Source organism: Aythya ferina, assembly GCF_964211825.1.
Source record: "Aythya ferina genome assembly, chromosome: 2".
NCBI classification, from domain to species: domain Eukaryota; kingdom Metazoa; phylum Chordata; class Aves; order Anseriformes; family Anatidae; genus Aythya; species Aythya ferina.
This window is the reverse complement of record NC_140297.1, coordinates 148,072,633-148,086,789: the sequence shown is the minus strand read 5'-3', so window position 1 is coordinate 148,086,789 and position 14,157 is coordinate 148,072,633. Positions and strand designations below refer to the sequence as shown.

The following is a 14,157-nucleotide window of genomic DNA, read 5'->3' as shown; positions in this document are numbered from 1 at the left end:
TCCTTAAGTTTCATTCTGTGTGGTGCACTGTGTCCTTAGGGTTTTGATACAAACCTTAGTATCAGTCATTTCTACTTAACCAACTTTACATAACCAATCAAATTCATATAAAAATAAAAAATAAAAAAATCCTACAGGCAATTATTGTAAGATGAGATCAGATTAGAACCAGCAAAAGAACATGCAGAAGAACTTCAAAGGACCTTTTGTATAGAAAACAAAACAGTTCAATTTGCTGGAACCATAAGACTACATTTCATAGACAACAGCACAGTTTCTTAGGATCATGCCCTCTAAATACTTCGTTATGGGAACAATTCCATTAACTGCTATATGATTTTAGAACTGCTTCCAAAATGAAAAACAGTAATATTAATCACAAAAATATATCCAGAATCTAACCATATCCTTATGATATTCTGAGAATCTCAACATTTGCTGTTTTATTTAAACTTGGAAATTATTTGGAAGCAAAAATTAGCCTTTTATTTTGTCTAAACTTACGTAGTTATGTGTAATGGGAAAAAAATGAAAATGAGAATAGTTCTTAAATCTACACATTTTACCATCTAGTTGCATTTCTCTGGAGACTTTGTTCACATCGTCCTGTGATCGCCCATCAGTAATGACAACCAAAACCTTTGGAATGCCCCTTCTCATGCCTGCCTCTCCAGTGAACAAGATTTCTCTCGCATGTTTAATGGCTTTGCCTGAAAAAGAAAAAAATGACAATGTACTTTCACTGTGACATCTATTTGATTTCTGTTGGCTTTTCATACGATGTCAGATATCAATAAAAGGAGAAATCTCCACATACTCTGTCTCAAAAATATCTACCCAGAAGTATGATTTAAGACCTGAAGTATTTATCATGGGACTGAAGAAAGCTGAGGACGTAGCTATAAATGGTTTTCATGAGGAGCTGTTGTGTCCTCAGCAATCTATAAGTTAGTGCATTCAGTGTGTGTCAGAGATTCAGAAGCTTAATTTTGACCTTAACCTTTGAAAATATAATGGCTTCAGCCATCAGTTTCTTTAATCCAGAAGATGAAGTTCAAGAACATGACACGGTTGGAAAAGGGTACTCTGCAGGTTAGAGACAACAAAATAGTCTCTTTCTGCATTGTAGGGCACGTCCAGGTAGCAACTGAAAGTGCCATCGTAGCATTTTCTTGAGAAAATCGAAAACATGTCATTTTGATACTACTGAGATTTGATGCAATGCAACAGCTGCTAGAAATTTCTGTGCAGCCTCAGAATAATAAAACATATGGTTTCCAACTCAGACTTTAACTCTTTCAGTTCTCATCTTTAATTTCCTCACATCAGAGAGCTATCCTAAGAGATTAATTAAAATGTAACTACCTTCAGTTAACAGACCTCTTCACCCAGCCCAGTCTTAAACATACCACTGAGGTTTAACTGTCCTGGCATTTAACCAACAGACCCTCCACTCTGTCCACTATTTTCCTACACGCTCTGCAAGCTCCCTCCCACCTTCTCCCTCCTCTCACTTTTGCTCTTGCCAAGTTGATTTCAGATTACTCCCCATTTCAACTTCCACAATCCCCAAAGTCACTCACTTCTGCCTAACTCGCTCTCCCGTCCTCCCTCCCTCATTCTTGAACTCACTGTTGGTCAGAGGGGTGAGTGCCCAGCAGTAGGTGGGGAGGGATGTAAACCACAAATTCCAAAGACTTTCTAATGCCAAAGCACCACTTTTCATCTCCAGGCTGGAGATACGACATTCTCACCATTTTTGCACTGATATCTTGAACTACTTCACAGATGGAATCAAAATGCTGTACAGAGAGCAGCAGGAAGAAAATCTGCATCATAACCATGACCTTTCTCACCTGTTTTTGTATTTCCTCCTTTGTAGGCTATTTTCTGAATCGCCTCAAGAAGAGTCTCTTTCGTTTTGTATGCATTCAATTTAAATTCTGTCCTGGGATCATCACTGAATTGAATTATTGCCACCTGTGCATACAGAAGATGTGTTCATTATTAGAGCACCACCCAGTGCATCAGCAAAAAGTAAGAGATCAGAGCGTTTAAAACAAGGATTTATCTCATAACTTTGCTTTATCCTTAAATTGAAGGCAGAACTTTTTTCTTTTTAAAAAGCTTTCACTAAATAAAATTTAGTTTTACTCTCTGCAGCTTTGGCAGTCACCTGATACTTTCTGGTTTCATTTTGCAGCAAGCAGGATGAGAAAAGTAATACCCACTTTGGCAAAAATACTCCCAATCCAGCCCAAAAGCAAAATCCTAGTTACAGTACACGTGTACAGTTACTCACACACACAACTGCAGGGACTTTATTCAGTCTCCATGAATGAATAGCAACTTACAGTTAGGGAGCAACACTGAAGCAAATAATAGAAATATGCAAGAACATATTCTGAAATATTGCCTCTTCCAAACACAGTGCTATTTGAGTCCAGACAGTGCCCTTCAATATTATATACTGAATCTCTAAAATGCACAAAATGTATTAAACTTCGTAGTCTGTAAGTGGTGTTCACAAGTTGAAAGGAGATACTCACTTGCTTAAACTAAGCATGCATGATGCACATAAGCTTCTGAAGCACTGTGAGTGATAAATGAACTAAATTAACCTTTAGTTTTTGTTATCCATGCCATTTTTAGCTTATTTAGGCATAAACATGACCAATTCAGAGGTGACTAAAGTGATACTTAGTCTTCATGCTAGCAAAATTCATGTCATGAATTTTACCATATGGGATGTATAAATAAGATACTAAACGAATACCATCATAAGGCAGTTTATGTTTTCAAAAGAATTGTGAAATTATGTCAATAACTTTTTTCTGGTGCTAATGTAAACTGCCCTGTCTAGTGTACATACTCTCCCTGTCCCTCTACATTGATTACCTGTGTTCCATCAGGGCCAATCTTATCCAAGGCTCCAACAGTGCTATACAGAAAGCTAATTATTTTATTGAAATTGTCATCTCCAATACTCCATGACCCATCCACCAGGAACGCGAGGTCAGCTTTGGCTGCTTTGCACACTGGGAAGGAAAAGCAAGTGTTCTAGAATTAGAGCAATACCTCAACTCCTCAGGAAATCTCATAAATTACTTAAGAAAATATTACGGTGATGAAAAGCCCTTTTTAAATGTTAGTTAATGATGCTTTAGCACACAGACCTGCTGGCACTGATTTCAGTGCAGGTGTAGAACCAGCTGAGCTCCACAAGGGGTGAATGATGTGCACTGACAGATCCTATCACAGAATACACTTTCAGGCCCTAACAGTTGTTTAAAATCTGGGTGACCATTTTTATTTAGGTTGTTAAATAAAGTCACACATGCACTTATACAGTCCCAGATTCTTTCCATGACACAGTAAGCAATAGGAGAGAATCTGTACTCCACTATAGAGGCTCCCTGTGGAAACTCCTCTGTAGGGCCTAGTGCTCACCCTTTTATAACTGCAATATTAAGGAGCCATGCAGGTATCCCCCATATAGTTTTATTCCAGCATGTTCTTGTGCAAAATAGTCTGCAGAGCTGTACACATGCCCACACAAGTTGCTCTCTCTTTCCTGGAAACTGGGAAACTCCAACACACTACAGAATCCAAGTCTATTGCTCAGGGTCAGAATCAAACAGTCTCAAAGCAGGGTTGGTTTTAAAACATATTTCATCTTGAAGAAAAACATTCATCTACATCCAGAGACTGGGACAGGAAGATACATACCTGCATTTCTAGTTTTCTGCTGATTACTACTTGGATTAAAAAAAAAAAAGAAAAATGATCCTATGCAGTTCTAAAACACACACACACAAGGTCTTTTTTTTTTCCTGTACTCAGGGATTAAATTCTCAAGTGCTGCAAGCCACTTCAGGCTGATGGATTTGGCCCTCAGTCTCCAACAATAATGCTTCCCTCACAGAAATATTTATGAGACTGTACAAAACACTACACGTTCAGTTGATAAATAAAAGGAAGTCTACATTTAAAGAGGAGAGCCTGAACACAGCCAACAATTTTGTCATTAACTAAAGTAGACATATTTTTTAAAATCAAGCTGTTTTAGAAGTTTAATTACCCCTAGGATATCTGCTTCAGTTGCAAAACATGTATGGTTTAGGAGTTGTGTAAAAAGAAAATCCCACAGACATTAACCCTCTTTTCTGCAAATTTCAACAATACAATAACCATTGCAGACTTCTGGCTCATTAAGTTTAAGCCAGCTGCCTTAACAGTGCAGTCGCAGCAAATGCATTTTGAAAACTGATCCCCAAAGCTCTAAAAATAGTGTCAGAAGCAGCTAATATTGCATAAACACCTTAAAATTATTATAAACCCCCACAGGCAGCACTTACCCTCTTTTGCAGGAGGGATTGTAGGTGGTGGAGATGTTGTTGAAGGAGAAGTTGGTGGCTGAGTTGGAAATGGTACTTGAGAATAAAAGGAAGAAATATAAAAATGCTTCAAAGAAAATCCCAATATGTTTTATCTATATTGAAGACAGTATTTTCTACTCATCCCCACATTTTAAATTCATGATCTCTAACGAACTAGTTATGCAACTGGAGAAAAAGGCAGATGAGTGCATGCATGCAATGTCTTCATCTAATGAGCACCTGAAAAAGGATGGTACTATTATAAAGCAACTAGTGGGTGCATTTCATTCTGAATGATACGATGTGTTGCTGAACTACTACAGGAATTGTCCATTTCTATGTTTCCCAGTGTAGCAGACCATGTGGCGGCACCATTCTTGACACGGTATTCTTAATTCATCTTATAAAAGGTCAGAATCCTTTTCCTTTCTGACCACAACCAATCCTTCATTACAGAAAGTAAGTCTCTACCCACACTGGGAGGAAGAAGAGATTAGTCCTGCAATCCAAAACTTGGAGAGATAGGGCAAGTGCAAGCCAGTGCCTGCAATCCAGAGCAAACCACAGCCTGTCCTGATTAAAATTTTCCTGAATTCTGTGAAAGTCATGTTATGTTTTGCTTATACATGTCTAGTTACGCTTCCAGCTAGAAATGCAGCTCCTAGCACAACTCCACAAGACTGTAGCTTCCTTGTTTGATGCAACTTTTACGAAGACTGCCATAGAGAGTTTCTGAAGAGTGGTTAATCTGTCTCTTCCTTCTCCTAAAAATAAGCTTTGGAATGACAACTCCCCAGAAACCTCATTGACTACATGACCACTGACTGACAGCTTTGCTGCATGCAAAAGTTCTGTTCAGTCTTTTTTAATTCAGCCTTGGCTGAATTCTCAGAGATAACATGCACACATGTTGACTTCCACGTCTATAGCTAAGGAAAAGTTTCCACTTTGGTTCAACAGCATTTTTTTCAAGTTTTGTCAATGCAATTGTCATAAGAAGCAACAGGTGACATAACTTCATTGCTTCTAGTACAACTACTTGGTGTTTGCTATATTTGTATATAAGTGTCCTGGTTTCAGTTAGAACAGAATTTTCTTCCTAGTAGCTGGTGGAATGCTGTGTTTTGGCTCGGGATGAGAAGAGTGCTGATAACACCCCGATGTTCTAATTGTTGCAGAGCAGTGCTTATACCAAGCCAAGGACATCTCAGCCTTTTGCTCTGTCCTGCCAACAGGCAGGCTGGGGGTGCAGTAAGAGCTGGGAGGGGACAGACCCAGGACAGGTGACCCAAACTAGCCAAAGGGGTATTCCATACCATCTGACGTCATGCTAAACAATATATAGGGGTGGCTAGCCGGGGGAGGGGGGCCGGACTGCTCGGGGTTAGGCTGGGCATCGGTCAGCGGGTGGTGAGCAATTGCATTGTGCATCACTTGTTTGTACATATTATTATTAGTAGTACTATTATCACCATTGTATTATCGTTATTGTTATTGTTATTTTCCTGTCTTATTAAACTGTCTTTATCTCAACTCACGGGCTTCACTTTCCATTTCTCTCCCCCGTCCCAGAGAGGGAGGGGGAGGGTGAGCGAACGGCTGCGTGGTGTTTAGCTGCCAGCCGGGTTAAACCACGACAATAAGTCCTTATATAAGTCCTATAAGAAAACATTTATCACTTTACTCTCCAACTCTGTAAGTATGGAGAGGTGAAGTTGGAGAGTAAAGTGATAAATGTTTTCTACCCTGAGAGAAGGGTAACAGCACTGTGGTGCACAGTAATGAAGTATGAGAAGTGGATCACCTAGACTGAAAGCAGGCTTGACGATGATAACATTTGAGTATGTTTATTTCATTCAGTTCATCCCATATTTTCTTTTACAATATTCTGAACTCATGAGAGTAGGGTCCTGCCTTCATAAACAGCTGAAAGGGTTGTGTTTGGTTGGTTGGTTGGTTGGTTTTGTTTGGTTGTTTTTTTGCCTGTCTCATGGTACTGAGAATAATACTAAAAAGATTGCTTTTTCTTCTTTTGATATATATGAGTAGACTGGGTTTCAAAGTCCCATTTAACTGTGTGTTACTCAGACAACACACATGATTTTTTTTTCTAAATGACAAGAACTGCAGCATATAAAACAATCTCTACTTCTGTTTCTGTTTGCTTTGTTTTTCTGTATTTTTCTTTTTCTTTTTATAAAGTCACAGACTTTCTGAGTATCCCCCAGCAGGCCATTTTATGAAAGGATCTAATCCACTGTCCCTGTTTCATTCTCATTAAGAAGTGCAGTGCAGTTGCTGAATGTGACTTCACAAATAATACAAAGCAGCAGAGTAAGAATCCTCTGGAGAAAGCAGCCTTTTGTGCACTTCTGCAGAGGAGTCACATTGTAGCCAAAAATTAAAATCTCAGCTAAACGAAACTGTGTAGGAACAGCACATTTGTAGGCAAGAAGCGAAAAAAAAAGCAGAAGCAATCAATCATCATTGTTGCTAGCTGAACTCTGATCTGCTTTACTCACATGTTGTCTCCATGATGCTTACAGCAGGGCCCTCTATCTCCTGAAGCTGTGTGTGGACACTGATTCTGTATTCAGTTCCAGGCATTAGCTCAAAGAAACAATGTCTAGGCGTCCCTCCACCAAGATTTACTTCTTGCTTTTTCCCATCTGGAATCAAAAAAGAAATCATTAAAACATAGTTTCCTTTGCTGTTTTATTGAATAGTGCAATGTAAGTCTGAAATTAGAAGGGAACATGACAGCAGATGAAGGACAAGTGGTTGACATAAATCTATAAACCACATGTTGCCTTATTTCTTGAAATTCATCTCTGTGCAGAGGTCCCTGTGACATTCCATCCTTCATATTAAGTAGGAGCTGAGGGATGTGTCAGATATCTGCAGGAAAAGAGATGAATTTCACCCCTTGCACTGAAGCTAATAAAAACACTAACGCTGTCATCAATGGCCTTTGGATCTGGTCCTAAATTATCAGAGTCTAATGAGGAATTGTTGCATTATGCAATTCCACAGCATCTTTTGTCTATGCCTCTGGTTCTCAGAGTCTGTAATCTGCTTAGTAATTGCAAAAGAGACTGAACTACATATTGTACTCAAGTTTCCACTAGTAACCATTAAATATGTTGGTTAAGGAATAGGGTTTTATAGGGTTTTCAGATCAATTCCGTTACATTCTGAACTGGAAAACATTTTGACAATGGAAAATGCCTAGATGCTGGAAATAGCTTCAGGCATATTTTAATAATAATAAGAAAACCTTCAGCACAATTCATAATCTTGTAGCAGCAAGAAGTATTACAGTGAAATATACAAGCAACCACTCTCACTTTCTACAGAATATAAACACAAAATGCCAGTCATTCACTGCCAAGTGAAAAAAAAAACATCTGATGCTTATCAGGATGCATTAGATTAGTATAAAAATAAATGATCACTGCCTGGATGAGACACATACCCTATCTGACGATCAAAATTCTTCATGATAGATGTTATTAAGAGGCAATTGTTCACACTTCAGCTCATTTTGCTCATATTTAGGCTCTCTTGGCTCAGTTAAAACAATTCTGGCTCAGTTGAAACAGTTCTGGCAGTTATATAGATGAGGAATGAGGTACCAAGAAAACAGAATACTGTCTAGCTCCCAGCTGAGAAGAAAATCTGTGCTCTCTTGAGTCAGCAAAGACCTCTGCTTTCAGAACAGCTTGTCTGTATTTCAGGCCTTCAAATAAACCATATCACCACCTCTTTGCCATAGCACAGCAATGTCATTATTCTTTTGTAATCAAATTAGTAGTACTTTTCCTGATAACTTTGATAGATGCCATTAAATGTTATTAACTACACTTCTCTCAAGTTATCCAAGCTTCTGATTTGTCACCGTTCAAAAGATCATTCATGTCTACTGGGGCTAAGAAAATTACTCTGCACAAACAGTGACGTCTCCATAACTTCTTCTGGCTACACCTTAGAATCACAGTGAAACAGAAGAAAGTGTATTTCACTTTCCATATAGCCTTTGCTAAAAGCACCAAGACACCACGTGTTGCCACATAAAAAACATCTCGTGCTTATCCAGATGAGTAACATTACTGCAATCTGCAATTAACAATCAGCTGCAGGATAACAGACAACTGGACCCTCTTCTGTCTGTGATCATGGTCTGGATTTAATCAGAGCTTTCCCTTTCCTTCTGCCCTCCCCTAATCCTACAGAGTGATCCCTGATGGGCTTATTTACAATCTTAAATGCATTCACTTCAATTTTTATCCATCTTCTGTCCCTTACACCAGTGAAGAGCTCACATAAGCACCTATCTTCTACTGACAGATAAAACTCAAACCAATAAAAAGGTCAAGTTCACATCTATTTGATATAAAAGGACAGAGATGTCCTGAAACTTTCAATGTGTAGATAACTCTTCCTTCTGTCCATCATTTCCAGTCTTCCCAGAGCTAGTCTACAGGTCCAATCAAGTACAATTTCTTAACTCATGCAATTCAGTTCTCTGGGTTGGGCTGAAAATGTACACGAAACGATTTAGTAACTTACCCACAAGTGATTCTAAAACTACTCTGTATGCAGTAGCATGTCTGTGAAGCTGCCACTGAGCACAGAGACTAGTCATGCGGACTTGATATGCATCCAGATCTGTCACACCCAGGTACACTGAAAATTAAGTATTAAAAAAAATAGATTTATTCGTCTAATATGACACACAAGAAAAAGTGACAACAGAATTAGAAAAGTCATTTTTAACAAATAACTTTAATTAATATAACTTTAAAATAACTTTAAAAAAAATAACTGCTTACAAAAAAAGTCATCAATAAAACCAAAAAAGGGAGGAAAAAAAAAGGAGGAAAAAAAAAAGGGGGGGAAAATGTGAATTTTCAGATCTGAATTTTGGAACTTCAGTCAATGTAGTTAAGACTAAATAACAAACGTTGCTAAAAAGTCAGTCACTACAAATCAGTATAAAAATATTATAAAAGCACTACTTCTGCACTATAAACCACTATAAATATTGGCAGAAATATATACCAATATATATCCCAATATAAATATTGGTATAATTAATATAAATATTAATTATATTTTTATATATGGAGTTAGAGAATAAAAAAAAAGAGTGAACAGATTTTCCATTACAGAGGTTTGTATCTATTGTTAAGCAAATGTTCTTCTTTGCTCAGAGGGTGGTGAGGCCCTGGCACAGGCTGCCCAGAGAAGCTGTGGATGCCCCATCCCTGGAGGTGCTCAAGGCCAGGCTGGATGGGGCTTTGGGCAACCTGGGTTGGTGGGAGGTGTCCCTGCCCATGACAGGAGGGTTGGAACTGGATGATCTTCAAGGTCCCTTCCAACACGAGCCATTCTATGATTTTATGAAATGTTTGGCTGGTAAATAGTGTCATCTGGTTTATGATCCCTGTTTTGCTAATATCCAGTAGATTGTAAAGCATGACAAACTTTGATTAAAAAGAGACTTCCATTTCAGGAAAACAATTTGCACATAACTGAAAAACAATTCCATGTGAAATTTTATTCAGGGAGCTGCACAAAGCTACAGTTACAGTGAAAAGCAGCCTGTAGATATCTGAACAGCATGAAATCATTCTTACAGGTTTTGGCTACGCCTGTTAGGGCATCACTGAAGCCTGTTGAGTATGAAGCAAATACTTTCACACTGTACTCTGTTCCACTGAAGAGATTTAGAATAAGAATGGTATTTATATCATCCCCTACAAAGGTCTCCAACGCAGGACCAGGGACTGCAAAAAATGAAATAAAAAATTAGAAAAGAATTTGCCCATCCACCAAATTAGCAGGAATAAAAATAAATCTTAAGACTTATCCAACATTACATTCAATCCTAAAGTTACTGCTTTTTCTTTTTTCTTTTTTCTTTTTTTTTTTTTTCTTTTTTCTTTTCTCTTTTTTCTTTTTAACATGCACAAAGACAGACACTCTGCTCAGAACAGTGTACAGTCCTTGTATGGACAGAAGACCCAAACCACTTGGGAAATTCAGCAGTGGGATTCATTAGGGCAGGGCTAGACACTGGCATCTGTTAAAACTCTTTTGTTCTGCTTCAGTGACTTACTACTGCCCTAAATAGGATGCCAAAGATCTCCTCAGTTTGATGGTGTGCCAGGACCAACAGGGGACAGCAGATGCCAGCCAGCAGAACAGTCCCTAAGGGGTTCTTATACAAAAACATCTTTTAACACTGTGCAAAAATGATAATGAAAATAGAAAAGCATAAGATTGTACCAAAACAGAAGTACAAACAGTTCCCTTCTCACCTCTCCTAGCTGTTCTGGATAGACTTAAGAAACAATAGCATTGTCTTTGGGTGGTATTTTGTCTAGCTGCAAGGTGCTGGTGAGTAGATGCAGCATAGACAAAATGGTCCATGAATAAAAATGCAATTGTCTGCAAGGCAGGAGTAGGGCAGAAGTAAAAGTCAATAAACAAAAGCTTTATTTGTGTTGTAAGGAGAAGGAACTTGAAGGAAAGGAGGACCACAGAAGAGAGGTACAGGAAAAGGAAAGGTGGCCTCTGAAATAAATAGGAGTCAGGGTAAAATGACATACAAGGACGGACTGAGAGAGTTGGGTTTGATCAGCCTTAGGAAGGGAAATCTTAGGGGGAATTTTACTGCTGCCTACAACTACGTAATGAGAGGGAGAAGAGAAAACAGAGCCAGACTCTGAGGCAAACAGGAAGATGACAAGAAGAAATAAGCAAAATTTGTAATGTGGGAAATTTTGATTAGATATTAGGAAAAAATTTTACAGTAAGGGCAGTCAAAAATGGAACAGATGCCTAGGGAGGTTTTGAAATCTCCATTTTTGGAGATGTTACAAACTTGATTGTCCAAGGTCCAGTGAAACCTGTTCCAAGCTAGCCCTGTTTTGATCTGGGAGCTGGAAAAGATGATCCCCAGAGATCCCTTCCAACCTGTATCATTCTCTAACTCTGCAAAACTCTCATATTCAAAAACTGAGACATCTAAGTTAATAGCACTTTTAAAGTTGTAACTGCAACTGTTAGATTTAAGTACATAACTCAGCAAAAGATGATGTTATAACATAAAACATTGTACAGTCAAAGACAAACAACATAAAATCAGTTTAAAAACTCACTGTTTATAGGTTTGTAGACAATTCTGTAACCCATTGTTGGTGATGGTGGGGCATCCCAACTAATACGTAATCTGTTGTACCATTCATCTGAGACACGTAAATTTCTGGGAGCAGACAAGGGTACTAAAAAGAAACCACAGTGAGCCTTTACAAGTGTAACACATACAAGCACATGCACAGAACTCAGATGTGTACATGAAAATCATGAGATACTCTCTAATTTATTGGCAAAATTACCAGGAAGAATCAAATCAACATTTGAATCAACCTTTGAATCAAATTTATCCTTGGAATTATGCCAGTGGATTAATGATGATGTATTTAAGAAAATTATATCAATTTACTCTAAGGGCTAATTTCAATCTTTGAAACAAATTCAACAAACAATGAATTTCCAGATTAGTTTCCAACTTTGTCCCTAGTTTTTTGTTTGGTTAGTTTTTGTTTGTTTTGTTGTTTGCTTTTTTTAATATCAGAGATAATTAATTTTCATTTATATAGTTTCTTTAAATCCAAGTGCTTGAAGTTTTTGAAGTATAAATGAACACTTACACTTTCAAATTGAATGATTTACAAGTGATTTACGTGTCTGCACAAACATCATTTCAATTTAGGCATAAACTATGTAAATTAGGAGAATAATTCAATGAAATTATACTACCATGACTAGCAGTAAGCAATGAGATGTTTTTCTACCAATATACTTAGAGAGGCAACTTAAGTTAGAGCTGAGTAATCTTTTGGTACTTGTTCAGAACTCTGGAGATAATGCAACTACTTTTATAAAAAGCTCAGCAGTATTTCTAATGACCTTTTGGTCACACAAAAGAACATCTAACAGTACAATGGCTGGCTTGATACTATCCCAGCAGGCACAATTTACATTATTTTCTGTATTAGCTGGGTTATCCTTGGTGGGTTATCTATAAAAGACTTACCAGTTTTATTACTCAATAAGTTTCTGCGTATTCACTGTATTTGAACATAAAATACAATCTGTCAATTAGAAGCAATCCATTGCTTATAAACCGATGAACTGAGGTTAATATAAAGCTCTTGTGTCACATATATCACGCAAAGTAAGCCCACATTTATATTAAAATATATCGCTGCAGTCAAAAATGAAAGGCCAAAAGAATAAGCCTTTCTTCATACGCATCCTGGCCAAAGATCAGCAGAAAGTTTGTACTTACATGTTTTGCCAGGAGCTGAGACGCTGACTCCTTCTCCATCCGCATAGATGGGAGTAATTGTGACTTTATATTCTGTATCAGACAGCAGAGGCTGAAGTAGAAGAGTGTTTTGTCTCCCAGGCACCATTACCTGCATTGTCAGAATACCAGAAACAAACCAAGGTTAATGTTTAGGGCCAAAACCTTTTAATATCATACATGTGACACTATTTTTCACTGCTACAGCTGTGGAGCTTGCATTTTCAAATATTTCTGGCACTGTATGGTAAAATAAAACAATGAAATTGTCACCTCTTTTAGCAGATCTACTGATTATACCTGAGCAGAATAAAAAAGAATGTGCCTATGAAACACCCACCACAGCTTTGCATTAAAAGCTCCATAGACCACTGGTGTCATATTCATGATTAGTACTTAAACAATCGTACGGACAAAATAAAGCCTCTTATTTATTTCTTCTTGACATGAAAGTGATTGCCCAAAGCTAAAGCCATTAACAAAGGCTGATTGTTACTTTCTTCCTCTGGGGACAGAAAATCTTCCTTCCCTGTTCTAGAGCAAATTAAGCATTTTAACACAGTGCAAGGTTTCCTCAAAGCAGCTAATCCTGAAAACCTACAATGAATGACTGTATATTGACGGGAGCCACAACAACTAGAATAGTAGAAGTGCCCAAGAAAAGCCTGGAAATCTTTTAATTTGTCAGTAAAATTTTAATCTCAGTGAGCCTCAGAAACCTGAATGGGAGCTACCTGCCACAGGAAGAGGACAGAGTAAAAGGGAAAATACCAGCCTCTATTTCCTGCACCAAACCTGTTTTCTGAATTAGTATTATTGGAAGCAGCAGTCCCAAAGTTCAAACTCTTATTTTGGACCCTCCCTGTCCCATGTCCACCGTGTGAACCTATCACCTGAGCCAGGAACCTCATACATTTGGCAAGGAATTGAAAGACCTCTAATGAGCCATTTTAACTCAAGGGGGAAAAGCAGTCAGTGAGCCTCAAGGAGTTTAGGTGGTTAAAAGAGGATGCATGTGATGATGGCACAACAAAATTTTCTAGAAAAGAAGAAAGCTCTCACCAGATCTAATGCTCCAGGACACATTCAAACTACTTCTAAGTTTGTCAAGTGATGCACAGAAAGACATTAATCTAGTACACCCAGGTGTTGAGACTTGTCAAAGAAATATTTCATTTGTTTTTCAAAAATGGAATTTATATTAGGACAGGATGATTAGCGCATGACAGATTCCTGTGCTAAACTCCTCTATACACATACCCAAAACACACGTTTCTGAAAACCACCAAGTGTTCAGGTTTTTAAAAGAGGGGATACAACCATTAAGAAGTCTCTCTTTCCACATCTGCACATCAGTGATCTTCCAAAGCACAATACGGTTTTCAACAATGAGAAACATTC

General features: G+C 38.0%; 1 protein-coding gene across 4 annotated transcripts in view; it reads right to left on the bottom strand.

Annotated features, from left to right (window-relative positions):
* COL14A1 (collagen type XIV alpha 1 chain) overlaps positions 1–14,157 on the bottom strand; it is a 125,361-nt gene that overhangs the window by 47,695 nt on the left and 63,509 nt on the right. For all 4 annotated transcript variants that reach the window (XM_084507421.1, XM_084507423.1, XM_084507422.1 and 1 more), the window contains exons 20-28: positions 12,739–12,868; positions 11,546–11,668; positions 10,019–10,168; positions 8,949–9,065; positions 6,902–7,048; positions 4,359–4,433; positions 2,899–3,038; positions 1,857–1,980; positions 567–710 (exon numbers count right to left, since the gene is read on the bottom strand). In XM_084507421.1, coding sequence (XP_084363547.1) covers positions 567–710; positions 1,857–1,980; positions 2,899–3,038; positions 4,359–4,433; positions 6,902–7,048; positions 8,949–9,065; positions 10,019–10,168; positions 11,546–11,668; positions 12,739–12,868 — 1,150 coding nt within the window. The remainder of the gene's footprint in view (positions 1–566; positions 711–1,856; positions 1,981–2,898; positions 3,039–4,358; positions 4,434–6,901; positions 7,049–8,948; positions 9,066–10,018; positions 10,169–11,545; positions 11,669–12,738; positions 12,869–14,157) is intronic.